The sequence below is a fragment of the Diceros bicornis genome, chromosome 5 (genome assembly GCF_020826845.1).
Source record: "Diceros bicornis minor isolate mBicDic1 chromosome 5, mDicBic1.mat.cur, whole genome shotgun sequence".
NCBI lineage: Eukaryota > Metazoa > Chordata > Mammalia > Perissodactyla > Rhinocerotidae > Diceros > Diceros bicornis.
The window spans coordinates 92,849,952-92,876,321 of record NC_080744.1 but is presented as its reverse complement, the minus strand read 5'-3'; the positions used below and the strand labels follow the sequence as shown (position 1 = coordinate 92,876,321).

The window sequence follows — 26,370 nt, the reverse complement described above, 5'->3', positions numbered from 1 at the left end:
AGGCATTTCGTGAGCTTATCTCTCTAAGTGATATACTAAATGCGGGAGATTAACAAAAAATAATATAAAAATTGAAAACTAAAATCTGGTGCCTATCCTTGAAAAGGTTGCTATTGGTAAATATTCTTTTTGGACAAACCCAGCCAATAGCTTTGGAATGATTGTGACTGTTTCTCCCCCTCCTCCCTGGATGGGGAGCTGTTTGTCACTAGACTGGGAGCTTCGAGAAGGCAGGGACTTGCACTCCCGCCTCTACTCTCATCACAGGGTCTGGCCCCATGAATGTATGTAGGATGTGGGAGGAACAAACACTAGAGCTCAAACCCACCAGGCCTATTTCTGTGGCTCTGAGAAGTTTCTGGATGCTTTTTTGCCTTAAATCTAAAATGCATCTGACTGGGAACTATTTCCTTACTCCTGAGAAGTATCAGCAGGATGCAGCCTCCTACACGGAAAGGCAATGTAGCCTGTTGTTCAAAACCATGGACTCCAGGACTAGACTGCCTGGGTGGGAAACCTGGATCGCCCACTCAGCAGCTTTGTAATCTGGAGCAAGTGATTCAGCCTTGCTGGGCCTTAGCTGTAAAAGTGGGATGACTGATTTCACAATTCTTTAAAGAGCTCAGAACAGTGCTGGCGCACAACCAATGCTAGGTAAGCGATAGCTATTAATAAAAACGGTAATGACCACTACCACCAAAGAAGGGAAAAGTCTTTTTAATGCTCAAATATCTCCCTGCCCCTCTACAGTCTAATGCACAATATCCTAAACAGGAAACGAACACTACAACAGAGGTGGTATTGTGTTGGGGTTAAGAATCCCACAGTTTGAGTGCTGGTTCTGCCACTTACTAGTTATGGGACCCCAGACAAGGCAGTTAACCTCCCTAAGCCTGTGAAGTAGGGAGACTAACACCATCTCCCAGGCAGCAGTGAGAAGGAAGTGAAGGTAACGCACGGAAACACGCAGTGCACGCCTGGCACTTGTTAATGTGAGATAAATGATAACTGCTGTCATGCAGGATTTTCCTTAATGTGTTTATCTTTCAAAGGCAGCACAAAGGATTCTAAGTCACAAGAATGCATAATTATCCATTTAGGAAATTCTTCTGTTCAAGAGAGATCTGTTTTCAACAATTTCTAATCACATCAGCAAAGATGTCCAATAACAAGAGATTAGCGTTTCTGTGGTTTGAAACAGAGTTAGTTCGATAAGTGGGAAAAGGTCTTCTATAATTTTCTCAGAAAGAGAGATCTGAGGGGGCTGCATAACAAGAAAAGAAGAATGTAGGGCTTCATGTTAACACCCTCTTTAGCTTTCCTCTGGTCAAGATCAGTTTCCAAGGGCCAATAGGGTATTCACAGTGCCCGAAAGGCCTGCCATCTGTTTAAGAGCGACGCGGTTTGCACAAAGGAAGGCTCACATAACCATGAGGCACACCTGTGGGAGACACGCTAGTTTGCAAAATATCACCTTACATCCACAAACCATCATTTTCTATCCCTCACTCAGTCCTCATTCAGTCACCACAGATGTAGTGAGCACTTTCTATGGGGCCAAGCAGGATTCTAGGCACTGGGGAGCTATAGCAGGGAGCACGAAGGCCACCAGCTCTCATAGAGTAGACTTCTGGGATGGAGAGACAGGTAATAAACATGCAAACAAATACATCATTTCACCAAATCATAAGTGCCGTGAAGAATGTAAAGGGGGGGATTAGATAGAGGTGGGGTGAGGGGAGTCAAGGAAGGGCTCTCTGAGAAGGTGACGTCTTGGTCAAGACCCAAATGACGAGGAGAAACCAAGTGAAGACCAGAGAAGCGCCTTCCAAACAGAAACTGGGCAGATCTGAGATTAGCAGGACCCTGAGGCCAGTGCCTGGTACTCGAATATACTCTGGGTGGGCTATGGTATGTCCTGGGGATCCAGAGCCCCCTTAATGTCACATCCGGTCACCCCCCATGGAGGAGGCCAACTTGGTTGAGGGCTTATTAAAAGTGAAGGGAAGAAGATCTAAAAGGAGCTTAGGAAACCTATCGGATAACTGCAATATATGGACCTGATCTGGATCCTGAATTGAGCAAACTATAATTAAAGCGGAAAAACAAAGATAGAAGTCAGTTGGGGAAACTGAACTGGTACTAAGGAGTACTGTTAAGTGTTTTAGGTGTGATGATGGTATTGTGCTTATGTTATGGGCTGAATTGTGTCCTCCTGAAATTCATATATTGAAGTCCTAACCGCCAGTACCACAGAATGTGACTGAATTTGAAGAAAGGGCCTTTAACATGACCGTAATCTATGCAGAAATAGAAGTATAATGATGTACACCTGAAATTTATACAATGTTATAAACCAATGTTACTGCAATAAACAAAAAATTAAAAAAAAAACCCTAAAAAAATATATATGGCAAAATGCTAATACTGGTTAAATCTGAGTATTGGATAACATACAATTGTTACATTATTTTCTGTATGTGTGATATATTTTAAACTAAGTACTAAAAATAAACAAAACTGAGAAGGCAAAAAAAAAAAGAAGGAAGAAGAAAGGGCCTTTAAAGAGGTAATTAAGTTAAGATGGGGTCATTAGGGTAGGCCCTAATCCAATATGACTTGTGTCCTTGTAAGAAGAGGAGCTTAGGACACAGACAGAGAGAGATACAGACATGGACACACAGTGAGATAACCACTCTGTGAAGACATGGAGGAGGAGATGGCCGTCTATAAGCCAAGGAGAGAAGCCTCAGAAGTGCCTTGAACTTGGACTTCTGGCCTCCATAACTGTGAGAAAATAAATTTGTGTAGTTTAAGCCTGTGGTATTTTGTTTAGCAAACTAAAACTGAAACACCACAGATGAAATGATAGGCTGTCCGGGACTTGCTCCAAAATAATCTTTGAAAGGGCATACAGGAAGGGGGGTGGTTTACAGATGACACAAGATTGGCCATAAGCTGAGTAATTGTCGAGGTTGAGTGATGGGTACATAGGGGTTTATTCTAAGTTCATTTTACTATTCTCTCTACTCGTGTATAATTTGAACATTTCTATAGTAAAAAGTTTTTTAAAAACTGAAGCAGAAACAAGGGATGTGTAAGACCTATATCTGTGGTCTCAACCCTGTGGGTAACTTAGACTCCTCTGGGGCCAGGGCCTGGGCATTGGTATCTTTTAGAAGTACCAGGGGGAATTCTAATGTTGACAACCATTGACCTACAAAAAGAGAACTAGAAGTTCTTTACGGGAGAAATAAGGGAAGACTTGAAGGAAAAGGCCGTGTTCCTGCAGGAGAAAAGTAAATACTATAAAAATAAACTTTTCCAAGTTAATTTATACATTAAAATTCCCATTCAAAAATTGTGCTACATTGTGCTAGAGTTCACCAATATCTACTTTCCCTCCTTGGGCAGAATGCTTCTCCTTCACCCCACTGAAGGTAGGCTTGGCCGTGTAATTAGCTTTGGTAATAAACTGTGACCAGGAGTGACCGCCATCATTTACAGGCAGAAGGTTCAAGAGCTACATTCTTTCCACTCTCTGTGGGGTGGGTAACGCTCCAGTTGGTGGCTCCTCCATTAGCCTGCGTCCTTAAGTAAGGATGGTGATGGCAGGGACAAAGAACCCCCCTGCCAACCCATGATGGATGTGTAGTGTGAGGAAGAAATACATCTTTCTTTGTAAACCACTGAGATTTGGGGTTGCTTGTTTCCATAGCATAACCTAGTCCATCTTGACCAATACAGAAATTCAACACAGAACTTGACAAAATAACTCTAAAATTCAACTGAAAAAAATAAATAGGCAAGGAGACAAAAGCATACTCTGAAGAAGCAATGAGTCAGGGTTAATTCTATCAGATACTATGCCATATCACAAAGCAACAATAATTAAACATTAATAATGATATTAGATGTAGAAACAAAAGTCGACAAATATATTTGTACTGAAGTATAGAAAGCCCATAAACAGACAGCTACACACGTAAGAATCCCATACATGATGAACTGTGCTGAAGGTTTTTCAGTTCTAGCACATTGTTGAACTACCTCAGTTTATCAGTCAAGAGTAACAAACATGGGTTGCGCTTTAAGGTACTAGGCCATCTTTGTTGAAGGATTGCTCCTTATTTACCAGTCCAGGGAAACATTTACTAAAAACACATTTTTTTAAACTAAAGTCACATCAGTAGCACCTAAGAAACACTAATCTGTGTCTAGCTATTTCGAAGCTACCAAAGACGTTTCATGTTCAGATTTCAACGAAGTGTCTGAATTTCGGATTTTTGACCTTTTTAAGGCCACATTTGTTTGACCTTATCACCCAATGGTTAAAAAATGCATCTCAACAGTTAAAAGATGTACCGATAAACAAAAAGACTAAATAGCACAGCTCAAAAAATCACCCATTTCTTCTAGGTGACCTGTCTTTCTAGAGAACTACTAAAGTATAACAACTATAGGAATTTACTCCTAAAATTCTGATGAAACAAACTGTAACAACCACAAATAAAAGGAAACAGTTGAATTACTTTGAGAAATGTGGGAGCTGGACTCTCCCCAGATGGACTCGCCTCGCCCCATGGATTTTCCTCGCTCAGATTCAGCTCGCCAGCCCAGACACACCACACTCTTAAAAGGCAGCTGTGCATGCTGCTTCTCCCCATAGCCCACTCCCCTCTATTTATGAGCTCCAATCCATCCTCACCTTGTGGACCCACTTCAAATGCTCTTCCTGGAAGAGTCTTTCTTTCCATAACACAGCTCCTTGCCTAGGGAGACAGGCTGGTTTCTCCACGCTGCTGCACATGCTCACCAGACTCCCATTCATCACACTGTATTGTAATTATTTATTGATATTCCCATCTCCCCCTGCAGAATGTCTTATTTATCTGGGTCACACAAAGCAGGGCTAATCCCTTGCTACCATTAACAGATCTTCACCTATTTGAATAAGAATAAACTGAAATTTTTTTTTTTTTTGGTGAGGAAGATTGGCCCTGAGCTAACATCTGTTGCCAACCTTCCTCTTTTTGCTTGAGGAAGACTGTCGCTGAGCTAACATCTGTGCCAATCTTCCTCTATTTTGTATGTAGGATGCCGCCACAGCATGGCTTGATGAGAAGGTGTGTAGGTCCGTGCCTGGGATCCAAACCCGTGAACCCCGGGCCACTGAAGTGGAGCACGCGAACTTAACCACTACGCCACCAGGCCAGCCCCTAAACCGAACATTTAATAAATGGTTACTATACGTTAGGCACTCAACTGCCTGCTAAATTCTTAGTAACCCATGTTTAGTTATAAAATTATAACCCCGAGTTTGCAGTTGAAGAATCTGGAACCGAGATTAAGCAAACTGCTCAAGGCCACACAGCTGGTCAGCAGCAGGGCCAGGGTATCCTCTCTGTGACCAGGTCCCACATTAAGCCTACTCTGCTCTGCTCCTTCAGCCGCTAGACTCCACGACTGTGTGTAAATGCCTCCCGCTCTCGTCTCCTTTCCCGACAGCCCTAGCACAGCACTGGGGTGGGGGCGGGGCCACACAGACCTAGCTCTTCTGCTGTGGCTCTGGAGGCCAGAGCCAGGTCTTGCTTTAGCTGTTCTCCTCACTTGGCTCTTCCACGTCTACCCACTTCTTCTGCTCCATGCCTTGCCCAAATCACTAAACCTCTCTGTGCCTCCGTTTTCTGCACCAGAATTTTACTAGCTGTCTCGCGGGTTGCTGTGGAGCGTAAAGAGATTATGTCTGTGTGAGACACTAGCACTGTCGGGCACACGTTAAGTGCCCTCACTGGCATCTTTCGACTCATTGTTGGCACACCATGCTGTTAGACAACACTTCCAAGTCTCTATCCCGGGCCCTGCGGCCAAGCCATGCCTCCTCGTTCTCTTCTTGTACAGACAGATTTTTTTATCCAAGGATAAGACCTTATAATCATTTTGCATTGTTTTCATTTTTGTTAGATTCTGCCTGTTTCTGCCTTTTGGACCCAATCCTATCTCCCACATACTCACTATTCTCCACGTGCCTATGTTATCTGTAAATCTGGATCTTCACCTGTATCTTCAAGCCACTGACCACACTCTTGAACAGAATAGTCCGTAAAATGGGTGTCTTTACGTGTGGGAGTGAATGTAGAGAACCCAGAAAAGCGCGATGCAGAGGACCCAGTCTGGCACAGAGAAGGCACACCTGCTCATGCTTCCCCACCATGGCCTTCCCTCCCCGCCCTTACACGTCCATCGCCAATGGCAGTGTAAACTAGAACAAACTTGCTGGAGGACAATCTGACACTATGTACAAATATGCATTAAAAATGTCAGCTCCGAAATTCTGCTCTTGGAAATTTACTCCAAAGAAGTCATTAAAGAGAGGAAAGAATTCTATGTAAAGATATTTACAGCATTGCTATTTAAAATGCTGAAAAACTTTAAATAACCTAAATGGCCTACAAAGAGGAATGGTTAAATAAACTATAACAGAATAATAATAGCAATGTGGCTCTTAAGAAAGATTAAACATAATGTCTATGCATCTTTATGTTAGTGAATAAGTCACCATAGATATATACACTATGACTGCACCTAAATAAAAACTATGTATGCACAGATAAAGACAGAATGGGAGGATGAACAAATAGAAATAAATTACAGTTATGGTGAGATTATAGATCTAATTTTCAGTTGTTTCCCATGAAAACACATTATAATTTATTTGGTTATAAACATCCCAAATGTTTGTACATATACAGACACATATTTTATGTGTTTATTACTTATGTGTGCATGAATTATTTGAAAAGAGAGTTAAATAAGAACCAAGAATGAGCAGTCCAGAAGACAGAGCCTTAGCTAACACAGGACTTCAATGAAAGGCAAGAAGCATTTGTGTGAGATCCAGTTCCTGTCCTTAAGGAACTTGAAATCCAATGAGTTGCTAATGTGCGATTCCTTTCCCATAGACATTCCTGTGCCTCATCACAACCCTTGCCTGCCGGTCACAAGAGTCCTAAAGAATGAGGCATGGTGATAAAGGGCATTAGCTACCCAATCTACCTGGCTCCCAGCCCTGCTCTGACACTTACCAGCCAAGTGACCATGTGTAAGACCTTCCACTGTGAGCTGCAGTCTCTGTCTCTATGAGATGGAACGAGATGGGGGTGGTTTCAGTGCCCATCTGAAAGACTGATGTGAGGCATGGCATCATAAGTGCCCAGTACAAGTTGGCTGCTGTTATAACTGTGTGCCCCACCGTCTCCTGCAGATAGGCTAAATTCTAAATTTAGAAGACTAAGGCAGAAGCAGAAGTGGCAGTGCACTTGTAGTGAGAACAGAAAAAGATGGGATTCCACTTGGCCATGCCCTCTGCTTACCGTAGGTGAACATGCGTGGCGAGGTCAATTCAATGTTGGGCAGGGCGCCCAGGTGGTTCAGCACGGCACACCGATAGCCATTTTTCTGGGCGTAGTCGACAAATGTTCGGATGTACTGCTTCTCGCTGTGATTGGCAATTCCAGGGCAGATGACCATGGTAATGTCATCTACAGGGTGGAGAAAGAGATCCCAACATAGCCAATAAATAGTGACACGTAAATGGACACATTATACTTCACTGGCTTAGAAAATGGTAGAAGGGAATTTAACATACATCTTTTTGCTCAGTTTTTTTTGGAAAAATATCTTTCTCTTCTAGCTGGAGCTGTCTACATCAGTGCTTCTCCAACCATTTATCGTGAAGAGTCAGTTTTTAAAATTTTCAATCTATCACGAACAGACACTTTTGAAAAATACAATAAAAATTACTAGAAAAATGAAACAAAAAATAGAAATCTCAATTTTTTATTTAGATTCAACATATAAAATTACTCTGTGGAATTGCTATACAAGTTTCTGAACCTTACTCTTAACGTCTATACAAAATTCCGTATGAATGAATGAATGGAAAAATAAAAAGTAGTGTTTGCATAGACGTCTTTGATCCAGCAATTTTACTTTCAGGTATTTATCCTACAAATATACTTGTTCATTTATGAAACAATATATGTGCAGTATAAACTGTCATGGCAAAAGAGTGAACCTAAGTGTCCAGAAATAGGGATCTGGTTAAATAAATTATTGTACATCCAAGTGATGAAATGTTAAGTAGCCCTTAAAAAAAAAGAGACATCTTTATATACACTGCAATGGCAGGCTCTCCAATCTGTATTAAGTGGAAAACAGCAAGTTGCAAAAAAGGGTTATGATATGCTGCCATTTGTGTGCAGGAGAAAAAGACATTCGTGTTTATAAATGCATCCACAATCTCTGAAATCATATACAAGAACCTAACAGTGGGTGCCACAGGGGAGTAGCAGTGGGAGAGAGACTTATTTGCACTATATATCCTTTAGCACCTTTTGAATTTTCTATCATGAGCATGAATGACCTACTTGAAAATATGAATACATATTTTTCTTTAAGAGAAAAGTGGTGTTTAGGTTATTAAATCTTACAAATTTTCCCTCCAAAAGTTAAGATAAAGCAATTTAAAAATTCTTATACAAGATGCATAAAAAACCTTAAACAGTTTATTAACATTGACCTAGTAACTCTAATTCTTAGAATCTTGACTCAGGTTTTATGATTGAGGATGCTTATTAGAGAATTATTTATAGTAACAAAATTATAAACAAGCTAAATGCCCAAGAAGAGAAGAATAATTAAATTATGGTAAGGCCATGTTGTAGAATATTAAGCAATTATTAAAATTATGTTTTTGAAGACTTTTAGACTTTTAATGAAATGCAAAAATATTTATAATATAACGTCTAATAATTCAAATTTTGGAAAAACTATGCATAGAACTGGAAGTAAATGGAACAAAATGTTAACAATGGTATGCTGGGTGGTGGGATTATAGGTGATTTTTATTTTCTTTTTAAAATGTTTCTGTATGATTTAAATTTCCTAAAATGCATATTTATTTCTTTTGTAGTCAGAAAAAAATCATAAAAAGGAAAAAAGGGCTGCATTTCTTAAAGCATTTCTTGGATGCAAACACTACCTTCCCCAGAACCACCTTCATCAATCCTGTCGGGGGACAGGGATGATAGACAGACATGAATGAGTACAACAAAGAATCAAAGTTTTGCCCTTTTCAACTTTCCACCTCAGTCTTGGTAGAGAGAGCAGATTGATTAAATTGAATTTTGTGCTTTAATGGTACAAGAAGGAGGAGCATTACAAACAAGAGAAAAATATTTAACTGAGTATGGTAGAGAAATAAATATTTGAAAGATCAGCTACAAGACTTATAAACACAATGTGAACTCCTAACCTAGACATTTATTCATTCCTTCTGGGACTGTTTATTGGGAGCCTACTGTTCTGGACTCAGGGGATTCTTACATCCTCGCGGACAGATAAAAAACAACCACTCAAATAAGTTTAGAGAGTGGCAGGTACCAGGAAGCACTAAGGCAAGAGGGCTTGATGGATTTACTGGGAAGGAAACAGTAAAATGGGAGGAGGGACCATCTCCCTGAAGAGGTGACATCTGAGCTGAGGCCTGAATGACAAGAAGGAGGCAGCCATGTGAAGGGCTGAGGACAAGCATTCTAGACAGAAGGAACATAAATTAAACCTTCGTCACTAGCTTCTCAGCAGATCTAGTTACTTTAAATAACCGAGAGTTAGAACATATTTATTGGAATTTACCCACAAATATTTACTGAGCTCCTACGAAAAACTAGTTCTGTTGCCTCCTACAGAACTCAAAAGACAGGTTCTCTTCCAGTAGGAACATCATTTAAAAGGATGCTGCCATCTAACTCCACTTCCTCAAAGTCCCCATTATGAAGCCTTTTATAACGAGTGTTTATTGTGCAGGCTGAACAGAGTAATGCCGAGTTCCAGCAGCAATGGAAATTGGAGTTGTTTCTGAGAAATAGGTGTCCCAGACCCCTGCATGCTAAATATGACCTTAATGTGTCTTTTTGTTCATGGAAAACTAAGCAGAGGTACCTGAGAGCCTTTGTTATCTGCTGTATCCTACAAATAAAACCAGCCTGCACTGCATGTCTAAGCTTCAGTTTCCTCACCAGTAAAGTAGGGATAATAGGGCACAGACCTCTCAGGGTTGTTGTGAGGATTAAATGGGATAACAGTACATATAAAGCACTTAGAACAGTCTGGCTTCTGTTGCTGTCATCAAACCAGAGGCCTGGTCCTGGGGGGCCTGGGCTCCAGGTTCTCCCTCAGTCTCTTACACCAAGCTTCTGTCTTTCACAAGAGGATTAAAAGTCTGTACTCAACACTGCTTTCTGAGGAGCTCTACAAGGTGACTGGCAAGCAGACCCTGAAGCTAATCCCTGCTGGCTGCTCCTAAGCGACGTATCTCAGCAGACTTCCTGCCAGCCCCTGGATGTGACTGCGAGAGTCACCGGCAGGAGCCATGCTCCCTCACTGACTGGTGCTCCTCATTCGAGGGCCCAATCAGAGGACCTAAACTAGCTCACCTCCAACACAATGCTCAGCCAAGGGCTCGAAGAGGTCGAAGGTCGAAGTGGCTCCGTCAGACATGGTGATGAACTTCCGGTGCCCGTAGGGGTGTGGCGACCTTACCCTTCCCATCTTCCCATACAAGGCTGTTTGGATGTGTCCACTCTTCCCCCAGATCAACGGTGGAATGTATCTAAGAAAGAGGAGAGGAGAGGTCAATTTTCTCCATGTTCCTTGACTAATGCTCTGAAAAACCTTTGAGCAAAAGTCTTTCAACCTATTTAAGTTTTTTCCTGATAAATTCTGTTCACTAAGCATAAATATGAGATTTTTTCTTAACCTTCTATCCACGCCATGATTTATCCCCTTTCCCCACTTATTAGTACATCTTGCATCAGATTAGCTTTAGCAATCAATCAGGGCATGCTCGTAAAGACAGGACTTCAAATTTAGGGTGTTAAGTAATTCAACATGGGTTATTTCCATAATGCAGAATAAAAAGCAAGCAAGTAATACATCTTGAACACATGCTACTTGACAGGGTTAGCCTCGTCATCAAAGGAGCTAATGTATACGCAATAGCCAGCACAAGCGCCCGCGCTCGCTAAACGCTCCCTTCCTCGCCTTCCCCTACAAAGGCAGGCCACAGCTGCAGTGGTCACTCCAGTAGCAAACCTGCTGCTCTCCTTCACTGGGAAGGGCTGCAAACTCTTCTAAGAGCCTGTAAGTGCCTTGTGTGTGTGTGTGTGTGGGGGGGGAGCACCATATGCCCCAGAGAAAGTGCTGGAAGGGCAGAACAATGTAAATATTTGTTGGATTAATGAAAGATAAAGGCTTGTTAGCTTAAGCAGGGCACAATGCCGCCCTAACAATTGTCCTTTGTGAAAACACGGAGTGACTCTGGTCCTTGGCAGGAAGTTCAAAAATCACAAACTAGTTAATTACTGGGAAAACGAGGTGCTCCAAGTTACAATTAAGAAATGATTACAGTTCACAACCACAGTGCAAGATGAGCTCATTGACTGAAACTGCTATTGGTTTCTCTTCCGAGGCTTTGAGCCCAAGCTGGACGGCTGGCCAGGATTTGTACGCAATGTAAACTAGAGTCATATAATATAAAATGGTCACGACATCAATCCTTCATCTCTGTATTATATCACACTGGTCAGCATTTTATTAAGAGTTTCCCTTAACCTATTTGCTGATTCATGCCTATCATTTCTATCAAACCACATGATCCTAGAAGCTCTTCTTAAATTAAACCAGATTTACTTTTTTTTATATATAATACATTAAATCTACACAAATTTAAGAGAAGCGAATCTATCACCTTCAGCAAGCCGGTTCCCGCAACAAGCCTCCTCTCTAGGGGTGGGGAGGAGAGGGAAGAGTATTCTAAGACCTGAGGACACGAAGCTACTCAGGTGCAAAGGTCAGTGCAGAGGTCCGGGCCTTTGGGAGGCAGTCGAAGGCATTTATAAGAGATGAGTAGATTATGACAGTAACAAAAAGCAAGCTTATAAAAATAATGTCAGTTGGACATCTGAATACTATACAAGATTTAGATATAGAATTTATAAAGGCTTTTAGACTACCAAATTGGATAATAAATTGTGCACAGGGGGAGGGGTGTGATCCAAAAAACCAAACTCCTCATCATTCCTGGAGGAAAGTTCGAAGAAAATTTTGTTCACAGTATAAATTAAAAATAGAAATGTGCTATTATATTTTATTATTTTTAACAATAAAAACGTCAGAAGAATGGGTTAAATTTCATATACCTGTCTTCTGATCTTGTTTAGAATACAATATAATCTTAGAAAATATAACAAATGAAATAAACAAATGAAATAAAATTTCCTTCTGGTTATTCACAGATTTCCCACATAATCATGATACATGTGATCGTCCTGAAGCTATGCTCCTGATTCCAGGTCATGTCATTTCCTCTGAAGCTTGCCAATAGCCCCCCAAGTGGCCTCCCAGCCTCTAGTCTTGTTCCCACCCACCCCAGCGTCCCCCCTGCCAATGGAGGGATAACTACAGTCATGTGTCACTTGATGACGGGGATACGTTCTGAGAAATGTGTCATTAGGCGATTTCATCATTGTGCAAACATCAAAGAACGTACTTACACAAACCTAGGTGGTATAGCCTACTACACACCTAGGCTCTATGGTACTAATCTTATGGGACCACTGTCGTATACCCGGTCCATCCTTGACCCAAACATCCTTATGAGGTGCATGACTGTAAACACACAAAGCTGGCCAAGGCCCTCCATGGCATTGGCCCTAGGTTGGCCTAGGAGGCCCGCCTCGCCCTGTGCCTGCTTCCCTCTTTCTGCCTAAGCTCCAAAAAACCTGAACCACCAGGCTGGCTCCACCCCAAACAGGCACACCTTGTGCTGAGCTATTTTTATCTCAAGCTGTTTCTTCTGCCTGGAATGCTTTCCTTCTCTCCTTTCACACCCAGTTTTTCTCCAGCTATTACTCGTCTTTCAAGACTCACTTCCAATCAGGTTGCTGGGGGAGCTGTCCCTTCTCTGTGCCCCCTGGCAAAGCACCCTGGACATAGCTCTGTCCTAGCACCCCCGAGGCTTGATTAATTTGTGTACTCTTTTCAAGCACACTCCTCCCTGCCATCTGCAGGAGACAGGCTCTTTCTCCCTCGTGTCGATCCCCAGGGATCAACACACACTAAGCATGTAGGGAGGACTCGCTGATGAACAGAGTACAGACGCACTTAGTAAATCTGAAAAGACAAAGATATACTTAAAAAATCATACCCACCATAATAATGTGAATTCGGCTGTAGTATGATTGGTGTCGGGCTGGTGTCCTCTTTCCAGGCTACCAAGGACCTTTTCAGACTGAGCTGGGATAAAATTCTCAAGGTGTGTGTGTGTGTGTGCGTGCGTGTGCGTGTGTGCTCGTGCGTGTGAATAAGAGACTAGCTCAGGACCACTTGGGACTTTCTCAATTCAGTGTAGGGTCAACTGTGCACAGTGGAAGTTTCACATTGTTTAATTTTATGCTAATACCACCTACTGATAAAACACTGTTTTTAATTAACTTCACAATAACACCACATGAGGGTTTACAAAATAGAATTTTTGGACAGCATTTACTGTGGTCGAGTTTTACTGTGTGTTTTTGTTTGTTTACATAACTTATCCACAGAAAAAACTAAAAACCAGAATAGGCGCCTAGTCACATGGTTTAGGTCAGGGAGAAAACATGGAACAACACAACAGAATATTTTGAAATTTACATAAACACTTAAGAGATGCTGCTAAAACACTACATGGAGGAATATGTTTCACTCTAACTACCTATGTGGTAGTTTGTCAAAAAATATAGCTGCCAATAATGCCACCCATTCCTGTCCCGGCAAGCCATTCTTCTATCAGGAGCTAGATACGTCCCCACCCCCCATGAATCTAGGCAGCCTCTGACTTGTTTGGGCTGTTAGAACGTGGTGGAAGGACTGCTCTGCAGGCCTGGGCCTGGCCCTTCAGAGGCCTAGCAGCTTCTGCGTGTTCTTCCTTGGAAGCCTGGTGCCATGCTGTAAGGAGGCTGGGGCTTGAGGGCATTATGCTAAGCGAAATAAGTCAGACAGAGAGAGACAAATACCATGTGATTTTACTCTTATGTGGAAGATAAACACACACACATAGATAAGGAGAACAGATTAGTGGTTACCAAGGGGAAGGGGGTTGGGGGAGGATGAAAGGGGTGAAGGGGCACATATGTATGGTGATGGATTAAAACTAGACTATTGGTAGTGAACACATGTAGTCTATACAGAAATTGATATATAATGATGTACACCTGAAATTTACACAATGTTATAAGCCAATATAACCTGAATAAAATAATTTAAAAAATAAATAAAATATCAAGGAATAAAATATGTATTGTTGAGGACCTAAAAAAAAAAAAAAAAAAAAGAGGCCAGGTCTTGACTGCCTACAGAAGGGCCCAGAGGGTGGGAAATGGAACCAAGAACTACGTGCATTTTACATTTTATAGCACCACCAAATTGCCTGCTCGAAAAGACGGACCAATATACATTCCTGATGATTATGCATGAAAGTACCTATCTTCCTCACCCTCATCAATAATTGGTGTTATCAGTCTTTTACATTTTGGTCACTTTGACAGGCAAAAAAATGGGTGTTTCATTTCAACTTGTGTTGATTCAAATGTTTACTAGTCATTTATATTTCTTTTCTCTGAATTGTCTGTTCATATCCTTTGTCCATTTTTCCATTTTCTTTTCCTTTTTTCTTTCAATTTGTAGGTATTATTTTCATCACCCCTATATTAAGTCATTATATATTATATGTTGCAAAGGTTTTCTCCCAGTCTATTGCATATTTTAATTTTATCTTTTATCTTATGAACTTTTATATTTTGTGGTTACATTTGTTAGTTTTTTTGCTGTTAAAACCTTTGTGTTTTGCATTTTGTTTTAAAAAGAGCTATTCTAACACCCAATTATAAATATATTCCCCAATATTTCCTTCTATTACTCCTATAGTTTTTAAAAATGTATTACCCTTACATCCACTTATTTTTGTAAATGATGGGAAGTAAAGATCTAATTTTTTCCTAACAGTTAGCTAACTGTCCTTACACCATAAATGGCCCATCTTTTCTCTACTGATTTCAACTGTCATTTTTAACATAAACCAAGTTCCCAATCACATATTTAGATTTGTTTCTGTATTTTCTATTCTGGTCCATATGACACTGCTTTAATTACTACAGCTGTATGAAATATTTTGAGGGTTGATAGTGCAGGCCTCCTTCACTCTTCTTTTTCAAAATTTTCTTGGCAGATATTCAGCACTCTATTTTCTAGATGAACTATAGGATTAGCTTGTTCTATGAAAATTTTGGGATTTTTAGTTGGAAATACATCAAATTTATATATTACCTTAGGGAGAACTGAAATCTTTACCATCTTGACTTGTTCCATTCAAAAACATGATGTATCTCTCCATTATCCAGGTATTTATGTCCTACAGTAAAACTTTATAGCTTGCTTCATGTTTCAATACTCAGTTTTTACTACATTAAACTGCATGCATTTCTAAACGTATTTTTTTTTTTGCTATTCTTGGAGTTAGCATCTGGGCATGTTTTACTCTAACTTCCTGAAAGCAAAGGTAATGTCTTCCACTTCTTTACTAATCTATATGGTATTTTGTCCAATGTTGTGCTGTGGCCAGTGGTTAATAAATGCTTGTTACTAAGAAAGCTAGCCCACAACAAAATATAGAGGCCAGCCTGTCCTTATCTTCTGAACCTATTTATACTCTGGCTATCCTAACAGAACTGCCCAGTGGGAAAGACCACAAGGGAAAATCTGGACACCCCTCCCACCCACATCCCTCCACACACACACATGCTGCCTTGGGGCAGATGGAGTTCACATCAGCAAGGACAGATGGTTGCTGGGCTGTTTAAAAGAGAGTTGAAAACAAGGTTGACTAATGCTCATCTTTGCCCTAAATTTGTGAGTGACCAATTCTTCCTTATGGGACCTGGGTCCCCTGGTTGTAGATCAAACCATTTTATAGCTATTGAACCCAGACTTAGCTGTTATTCCCTTTGATTCTCTCCAGTACCTCTCTACGAAATCAGCACAGGGCTGGGCACACAGCAGGTCTTTAGGATATGTTGTCTGAGTGAGACCCCCACCCCGACCCTCAGCAAGTCCTTTCCCGAGAACCAAATGCCCATCAGCAGCTACTCTCTGGCATTTTAAGTTTGTATCAGACAGGATGCTTTGGTTAAAGCAACAAAACCCAACTGTGACTAACTTAAGAAGGGACTATGTTAGAGGGATGCTGGGGTGTTCACCAAATGGACAAGAGGCTGGAGAACCAGGCTTGAAGAGGGCAGGATACAGGAAAGAAACCAGAGGGCTACCCTAGGGATGTGCTCTTTACACAGTCAGCTGCATCACCCCCAGAAAGAGTCAATGTCCCAGGAGTGGGGTGTCTAGAAGAAGAGAAACTCAGACTGGGTGAGCAGGACACCCTGATTTATTACCTACATGCAATGGGAGAGAAGAACTTCCCCAAAAGGAAATTTGTGTGCCCTTGGAGAGTAAGAATGGAGGCTGGGTAGCAGGGAAGTGACAAATGTCCCCTACAAGGGTTGGGCTGGACTTGTCTTTGGTTCAAGAGTCTTCTTTAGTGACCATGATACTCCACAGCCCCCATCAAACCATCATGTTCCTATCTAGTTCTTCCAAAGTCTCCTCTTTCTCTGTCTCTGTCCCCACCCTGGCCCCAACACTTAGCATTTCACATACTTCTTAAATGTATTTACTTTGAAGCATCTGTTTCACCCATAACACAAGTTGATCAGAAATAGGCAACCCACTTGCTCAAGTGTTTTTTTCTCACACATCCATCTTCCTAAAAGCAAATTTTATCAAAAAAGAGTTTGTGTTATTTTCTTTAAAAAAGACATCTAGAAAAGTAGAGTTTTTATGACTCCCAGTCAATGATCTTTACTGGTCCGAGTAAAGTAGCACATTTTGTGCAACCCGTCACTTTGCCCCCACCATTTTTTTGAGGTAAAATTCACATAACATGGAATTAACCATTTTAAAGTGTACAATTCAGTGGCATTTAGTACATTCACAATATTGTGCGGTCATCACCTCTATCTAGCTCCGGAACATTTCATCACTTCAAAAGGAAATGCCCATATGCCTTAAGCAATCACTCCCTATTCTCCCCTGCCCCCATCCCCTGGCAACCACTAATCTGCTTTCTATCTCTATGGATTTACATATTCTGGACATTTCACATAAATGGAACCTTACAATATTTGACTTTTTTGTCTTGTGATTTTTCACTTAGCGTTATGTTTTTGAGGTTAATTATGTTGTAGCATGGGTCAGTACTTCATTCTTTTTTATGGCTGAATAATATTTCACTGCATGGATATACATTTTGTTTATCCATTCATCTGTTGATGTACACTTGAATTGCTTCCACCTTTTGGCTATTGTGAACAGTGCTGCTATGAACATTTGTGTCCTAGTTTTTGTTTGAATATCTGTTTTCATTCTGCTGGGTACATATCTAGGAGTGGTATTTCTGGGTCATATGCTAATTCTATGCTTAACTTTTTGAAGAACTGCCAAACTATTTTCCATAGCAGCTGCAACATTTTACATTCTTACCAACAATGTACAAAGGTTCCAATTTCTCCATATCCTTGCCAATACTTGTCATTTTCCATTAAAAAAAAATTATGATAGCCATCCTAGTGGGTATGAAGTGGTATCTCATTATAGTTTTGATTTGCATTTCTGTAATGATTAATGAGATTGAACACCCCACTATTTTGGCTCCTGGCCATTTCTTTCACTCTACTTTCATCTCGATCTCCAATATTAATCACAATTTGAAAAATGAATTAGTTGATAAATAAATATATACTATCAGTCTTTTGTTCATTTCAATGGCTATTACTGGTAGAAAGAATCAAATCAGAATGAAATTGGCAACAGTTAAAACTACATGTGGTATAATTTAGTATTGTCTAAAAATTAACAAAAGAATCCAGTTTTCATAAAAGCATTTATACTTGCAAAATTTAACCTAGAGAATTGGACTTGGTGGAAATATCAGCCGTAAGAGAACTTGCTATAGCAGAAGCTACGGTCAGTAACACACAATATTGGACAAAAAACTAATTCTAAGCTTTGTAGTAAAATTTAAATGGAAAACAAACCTGATGAAGATAAAATTGAACTGTATTGTATTAAAAAATCATCATGGAATCAAACTGGCTCAGTAGAATTTGTTTGAGAAAATATTTTTTCTAAAACTCTTTAATCTTAGCATAACCCTGATGAAAATATTTATATTTAAAATGCCCTTGGGTTCAACCTCTCCTAAGCCTTTTCCCGAAGGGAGTGCAGGCGGTCAGAACCCAACTAGAGCTCCATTCCTGCACGTTCCTTCTTCCCAGCCCAACAGAGACAAAAGACTCGGGACCAACAAGGGAGATGCCACAAGCTGACGAGTAAGGAACTAGGTGCGGGGGAAGATCCCCACTGCAGGGTCCACTCAGGGGCTGTGGAATGGGTGGCTGGGCAGGCCACTTGCTAAGGAGCTCCGTGGGGGTCACCGGGTAGTCTTGCTTCTCCTCCTTAACAAGGAAATAATAGGGCTCACGATTTCACAGAGAAAAAGAGAATGGGAGGGAAGAGTTACCATGCTCTAATTCTCTGCATGAATGAGATACCTGTGAGGGCAAAGGCCACTGGAATCTTCCTACAGCAAAAGAACATCACCTGGAGTGAAACCTGAGGCCTCCCCTTAGTGACTTCAGGTACGTTAAGGATGTCCCTCCAAGCCCTTTAACAAAGGAAGTCGGGGCACCTGAGGTACTAATCGGGGCTCTTGCATCATGAATTTATTTACCTTCTTCTTTGAACCCAGAGCATGATAAATAAAACTCCACTTGATCTATAGCACTTCACAGTTGTTCAAGGTCCTTTTTGTACATGATCTCATTTGCCTTCGATAACAAGCCTGTGAAATGGGCAGATGTAGTTAACCCCTTCTTACCACAGGGACCCTGAGGACCAGACAGTTAATGGCTTGGCCATGGTCATCATGCTAATCAAGGGCAGAGTTGAGACTTCAACTGAGGCCTTGACCACCGTGTCCAGTGCTTATCTGGATGATAAAATAGGCATGATGAAGACAAATACATACTTTCATTCCAGAGACTCCTATGACTCTATTAGTCATCATTTAAAAATATTACAGTTATCTAGAACCAATGTAAATGGGGCTTAACATATCTTAAATAGTCAATAGCCAGCCTCTAGCTTTAAAAATATATCAAATTAGCATATGCATATTCTAAGTGTTGGCCATTTTTAGGGCTATGGCCAACCAGGGGCTTTTCAGCAAGATGGAGATCCCTGGTAGTTATTCCTGACAGAAATCTGCTCACTGAGGAACACTGAGTGAAGGCTTCCAAGCCAGAGGCTGGCAGTGAACAGGAGAAAGGGCACTCAGACCACGTTCTGGGGCTTCAGCCAGTACAAGACACCAATAGTCACAGCAAAGGGGATCATTCAGGAGTGACCCCTTCTTCCATTCTAACTTCTGCTCCCTTCTCCTCAGGGTCATTCTGGTTTTTTTTGAGGGGAGGGGGTGGTGGGGTGAGGAAGATTGGCCCTGAGCTTACATCTGTTGCCAATCTTCCTCTTTTTCCTTGAGGAAGACTGTCGCTGAGCTAACATCTGTGCCAATCTTCCTCTATTTTGTATGTAGGATGCTGCCACTGCGTGGCTTAACGAGCAGTGTGTAGGTCTGCGCCCAGGATCCAAAACCACGAACGCTGGGCTACCAAAGCAGAGCAAGTGAACTTAACCACTATGCTGCTGGGCTGGCCCCAGGGTCATTCTGTTTTTAGTGTGGTGGGGTCACGTTTCACCCACAGCTTGGTCCTCAAGTTACAAGGTGAAACTATCAACTATAGTCAAACCACCCCCGGAACATCCCTCGGGAAGGAACACCCTATCTCTTGGTAAGCGGAGCCCAGGCAGTTCTCCTCCAGTGCCGGGCAGACAGCTGGGACGGCATTAACCCCAGATGGCACTGGTGGCCTGAGGTTAGGGCTGTGTTGTGAAACAAAAAAAACATGTCTTTAAAGGCGAGGATGCAGCAAGATGCTCCCTCTCATGGAGAGGCACACAGGCCCTGGCACTGCCAGAGGGGATGAGAGGCTGCAAGCACTCAGGGCTTGTGCTCGTCTGAGTGGAGAGACCGGCTGAAGGGTCAGCACAAATCAACAGTGTGTGTGTGTGTGTGTGGGCGTATGTGTGTGGGTGTTTCTCGGTGGACAGAGTTGAATCTGCAGAAGTTAAAGGTACACATTATGCAACTCTATACTAGAAAGAATATCAGGGTAATAGTTAAATATGGTAATGTTTAAAAAAAAAGAGTAGTTGGGGGCCGGCGCCGTGACATAGCAATTAAGTGTGCATGCTCCACTGCTGGCGGCCCCGGGTTTGGATCTGGGGCACGCACCGATGCACTGCTTGTCAGGCCATGCTGTGGCGGTGTCCCATGTAAAGTAGAGGAAGATCGGCATGGATGTTAGCCCAGGGCCAGTCTTCCTCAGCAAAAAGAGGAGGATTGGTGTGAATGTTAGCTCAGGACTGATCTTCCTCACACACACACAAAAAAGAGTAGTAAGGAATTTATTCTTAATTTACCCCCTGCTTAAATTCACAGGCCTTGGACAGAAGAAGGAACTCCCAGCATAGAGCAATACATCTGCAGGATTCCATCAGGCATCCACAGCCACCTTGGTTATTCGCCTAGGACTCACTCTCAAGGTTTAAAAGGTCATCTGGCAATATGAGTGGCCATCTTCTCAAGGGTTTGTGACTTTAAAATGTTTGTGGACACAGCACTAACCGGAAGTCTCACAAGTCCACAGGCCCTGACGCTGCTCCCTGTGCAGGTGGCTCACCCTACAGACCCGGGCCTGTCATTTACATGCTGCTCCTCATGTTTCCCTCTCCTTCTGAAAAGCCCAAGCCCAAAGGGACACTTCAGTGACGGGGCAAAAAGCAGAGTTACACGGTCCCGGGAAGCCCTCCGAGAGAAAAGCTCTCTCTTCGTCAGGCCTGCAGAGCATCACGGCACGGCTGGCTGCTCCCGTTTCCCTCCTGAGAACCCCACTTTCAAGTGGCTGATAATGTCCTTCACTGGCCTCCTGCCAAGACACCGGCCAGAGATCAAGGCAGGTGCTGGGACTGTTTAGGAGACATGGGCTCAGGAGGTTTCCAGAGAATGCCCATCTCAACAGGCCCTCCACTCTCTTCACAGCACACACTCAGGTAAAGAAAAACAAATTCCCCATTTCAGGAAAAATATTTGTCCACTGAGAAGAAAGATGATCTTTACTATGACCAAGAGATTTGTTTTGAGAGTGACAACATGGACCAGGAATGCCTCCAGGAGCACGCAGCTAGCATCTGGTATCAAACCAAAGACATTATCAGGACTGAGCCTGCCTCTGCCTATATTTTCTTTTGGCTCTTATGTATTGAGTTAATAAAATTCAGAGATGAGCAAGGCACAGTGCCTGCCCTTGTAGGGTTCACAATCTGGGGGTAGAAGCTCACGAAGACTACACAGACAACTACTGTCACAGAGAGCAGGAGAGGGCAATGGGGTCAGAAAGGCAGATGGGATGATATTTTGGGGACACAATGACATGGCTGAGAAGTACCCGTTTAACTCAGTGCACGAGGGTGAGAGCTAAGGACTGAATGTCCCCCCAACATTCATATTTTGAAGCCCTACCCCACAATGTGATGGTATTTGGAGGTGGAACCTTTGGCAAGTAATTAGGTTTAGATGAGGTCATGAGGGTGGAGCCCTCATGATGGGATCGGTGTCCCTATAAGAAGACGATGCAAGACCAGGGCTCTCTCCACCGTGCGAAGACAGAATGAGAAGGTGACTATGTGTGGCCCAGGAAGCAGGCTCTCACCAGGAACTGAATCTGCTGGCACCTTGATCTTGGATTTTCCAGCCTCCAGAACAGTGAAAACTAAATTATCTGTTGTCTAAGCCCCCCAGTCTATGGCATTTTGTTATAGCAGCCTGAGCTGACTAAGACAGGGGGTCTCAGGTTCTCAGAGACTGGGGACATTTCTGAGTATCCAAGGTCTAAGTCAAGGATGGGCTGCTCATGTCTCTTAGACTTCCCAACAACTCTGAGTGATGGTATCACCCCATTTTACAGATGAGAAAAATAGTCTTGACGTGCCTGGTGTCACAAGGTCAGGATCAGAGGACAGGTCTCAGATTTCTCTCCAGAGCTTTTCTGACCAAGACTCAACTAGACATTAAAATAACAAACATCTTTGTGCCTGTTTTCTCCTGTCTGATCAATTGTCAGAATGTTACATTAAATCCTGTTTCTCCAAATTGATAACTGAATTTGTTGGAACTGCTCTTTGGTGTTCTTCACATATATTAAACAAAAAAACATTTCTTTCATGTTACGTGTTTTTCACAGCTATAACCAACTTCTTAATGTTAGTGAAGTTTTTTCTGCAGGAGATTCATCTGGGGGTAATTAATTTGAAAATTCACATTTGATTATTTCTAAGGTGAGTCCACAATGTTAATAAAATCATACTGAATGTCTCCCCAAAGATAATGAGACCCAGGAGAGAGATGATAGGGCAAGAGGATGGAGGTGCTTCTGGAAAGACGAGGGGTGTCTGATTTGGGGAAGCATTTTTATCCCACTTTAATGAGTGAGAATAAATTAATCAGAATGAGCATCAGGGTGTGTGTGGGGGGGAGGGGCACTCTGGGAGCAAAGCTTTGTGGCAGCTCCAGAAGTCAGAAAACTGAGCTCCAGGCCTTCCCGTGTGTGTGTGTGTGTGTGTGTGTGTTGTGTGTGCGTTCACAAGCTTGTGTGCACACAGGGGAGGTGAGGAAGCAGGGAAGGGGAAGAACTGTTCAGAGTTTAGGGAAACATTTTGCAGATGCTTATCCTGTACCGTGACCTGCCATAGCCTCCCCTCCACGGGCCCTGAACCCAGGACTGCTGCTTTTCCTACCACAGACTTCTATGGTTCCCTTTGTGGCCTCTGTCCCCAAATCCAGCCTGGCTGACCTGAAACCAGGAGGTCTTTTGTGAGCCCACCCAACTCGGCCTCACCCTTCTCTGTTAGGACACAGCCCCCTGGAAGTCCCTTCTTTTCAGGAGGCCCAGATGTGGAGTAGACCCTGCACCACAGCACACTGGTCCTGCTGGGGAGACAAGGTTGAGTCTGGGAAACGACTTCTTTGTTAGCTTCAGGAACAAACATCTTGAGTCTTTTATCTCAAAATGGCAAGTGGCATATTCAGCTTCCCAAACACCCATTAATAGGCTCATCAGAAATACGCCTTGAACACAGTATTTTCCCCCACTGGAGACAAATACTTCTTCACAGCTGTCACACGTTACATTTTCACTGTTGTTGCTAGATGTTCTATTCCGGAATTGCAGGATTATGCACAGGAAAATTCCAATGCAGAGACTGTTTTGTTTCTGCCTGAAATGACCAAAAGTGGCCTGAGGAAACAAGAGAGAAATCATCGTCTGTTCCTGTGACTGGTTTCTAAATACATGACACTGGCATATGTATGACCTACTGGGTATCTTGTGCAAACTATAAAACACAAATGTTAGAGAGAATAAGCACACGAATTACAATGAAACCACTTAAAAAGAAACCACACTTTTTTGTTCTAAGGAAAAATAAACTCAATTTTAAAGTTCAAAGAAAACTAGTTAAAACTCCTCAGAATTGTATTCACATGTTAAATGTATCTGATCCCATTTAGGACTGCTCACACTCCTCTGTATGCAGGTGAAGCACGGTCCTCTCAGGCACATCTCAACCTGGTTTTGACATTATGCTTTAAGTGGGCTTGTAGTTTATTAAGAGGCTCCAGGGTTCCACCCGACAAATACCACGCATTAAAGAACTAGCCCTGCAGGGGTCGGCCCAGTGGCGCAAGCAGTTAAGTGCGCGCGCTCTGCTACGGCGGCCTGGGGTTCGCTGGTTTGGATCCCGGGCGCGGACCGATGCACTGCTTGTTAAGCCATGCTGTGGCGGCATCCCATATAAAGTGGAGGAAGATGGGCACAGATGTTAGCCCAGGGCCAGTCTTCCTCAGCAAAAAAAAAAAAAAAAAAAAAGAGGAGGATTGGCAGATGTTAGCACAGGGCTGATCTCCTCACAATAAAAAAAATAAAATAAAAAGAACTAGTCCTGCAAAGAGCCAGTCAAATATTAGTTACTTAACCAGAAGAATGCATTGCAGCTCTTGGAGTCTGGCCCCCAAGGTGCTAAATTCAAAGCTCTCAAGCTCACTCTGCTTGCCCAGACTTTACACAGAAGACACTACCCCTCCGCCCTACCCTTCCTGTTGCTAAATGATGGATTTGAAAAAACTACCTGTGCTGACCAAACAGGATGTATGCTGATGCAGAGCACATAGAGCACCCTTGTTTGGGCCCTGTCCCCCCCGGCCACCCATCTCCTGTCTGGAGGACACCCACACAGATGTCAACGGTCTGCTCTTTACCCAACCCAGTATTGCCTCTTGGCCACTTGGCCCAAGGCCACCTCAAAATCTATGCCAGGGCTGGCGAGGAGGGAATGTAAGGGCTGAAAAATCACATTGTATTTGCTACTATTCCTAGTGGGGGACACTGGAATATCTACCTGTGAAGTTCCTGGATTACCTACATAGAATGCCCTTTTAAGAACACTTTAATCAAGAGATTATTATAAGAACTAAAATGTTGACATTCAACATCAGCACATATCTTGCCTTTCTTTGATGTGCAGAACATAATTCACAAAATGGCAAGAATGATGTTAGGAAAAAAAATGGGTTCTTAAAATATTTAATAAAAAATATGCTTCTTTTGTCAGTAATTATATGTATCACTACTAATAACCCACACTCAAAACCTGACTCCATTCTTGTTCCCCAGGAGTTCATAATCATGAGAAGGAGATAAAAAGAAAATTTTATAATGCTCTTTAGGACTCAAGAGACTGGAACAAATGAACTTGCATTGGAAAACTCAGCATCACAAACATGTCAATTCTCCCTAAATTATTTATAAATTTAACAGATACACAGTAAAAATAATAACAGGATTTTTATATTTGGAATTAAACAAGCATTCTAAAGTCCATATGGAAAAATAAACCAGCTATAATTGCCAAGGAAATTATAAAAAAGAAGAGTGGGGGCAGGGGATACTAGCACCACCCCCACTGCCAACGTAAAACATATTAAAAAGCTACAAATATGCTAATGGTATATATTCAGGATTATCAACAGAACAGACTGGAAATATGTCTAAATACAGCCAGGAAATTTAGTAGGAGAAAAAGGTGGCATTTCAATAAACGGGGTAAAGATGGCTTGTTCAATAAATGGTGTTAGGCAAAGGGTAGCCATCTAGAAAAAAATTAAGTTGGAGGCACACTTCACACCAGGACAAATTCCAGAGAGATCAAACATTTCAAAGTAGAAAATGAAACCATACACATGCTAGAAGAAAGTTTGGAATCTTGTTTTTATAATCATACAATGAAGAAGACTTTTCTAAGGAAAACAGAAATCCCAGAAGCCCAAAGAAACAATCAAAAGATTTGACTATGCAAACATTTAAAAAAAATTCTGCATGGCAAACACCACCATGGGCAAAGTCAAAAAACAAATGACAAACTGAGAACAAATATTTGCAACTCACACCACAGGGGAAGAAATTTCCCTGATACATAAAGAGGTCTCTCAAATGATGAAGGAAAAGACCACTAACCATCAGAAAAATGGGCAGGGGCTACCGAGAGGCAGTTAATAGAAAAGGAAATAAAAATAGTTCTTAAATATATAAAATGATGCACAGCCTCTTTCATAAGAGAAATACAAATTAAAACCACAGAGAGAAAATACTTTTTACCTACCAGACTGGCAAAAATCAAAAAGTAGGAGAACTCCTTATGTTTGCGAGGTTTCTTGGAGACAGACACTCCCACATGGTGCCCGTGGGGATAGGCTTGAGGGCATTAGCTCACGAAATTTTCCATGCACATCCCTTTTGACCCAGCAATTCCACTTCCAGGAGTTTATCCTACACTGACACGTGTGCACCATAATGTAAATGCAAAATTATCTGCTGCAGCATTGTGAGAGCAAGAGATTAGAAATAAATGAAATCTCCATCTAGGAGACTGGTTAAAGTAATGGCCCATTATGGAGTACTAAGCAGCTAAGACATATACGGAGGAAGC

At 42.0% G+C, this 26,370-nt stretch overlaps 1 protein-coding gene across 1 annotated transcript in view; it reads right to left on the bottom strand.

The window, feature by feature from the left end:
* The window catches only part of ABHD2 (abhydrolase domain containing 2, acylglycerol lipase), a 96,557-nt gene that overhangs the window by 29,133 nt on the left and 41,054 nt on the right, over positions 1–26,370 (bottom strand). The window contains exons 4-5 of the mRNA XM_058542423.1: positions 10,497–10,672; positions 7,374–7,541 (exon numbers count right to left, since the gene is read on the bottom strand). Of these exons, the coding sequence (XP_058398406.1) occupies positions 7,374–7,541; positions 10,497–10,672 (344 nt within the window). The remainder of the gene's footprint in view (positions 1–7,373; positions 7,542–10,496; positions 10,673–26,370) is intronic.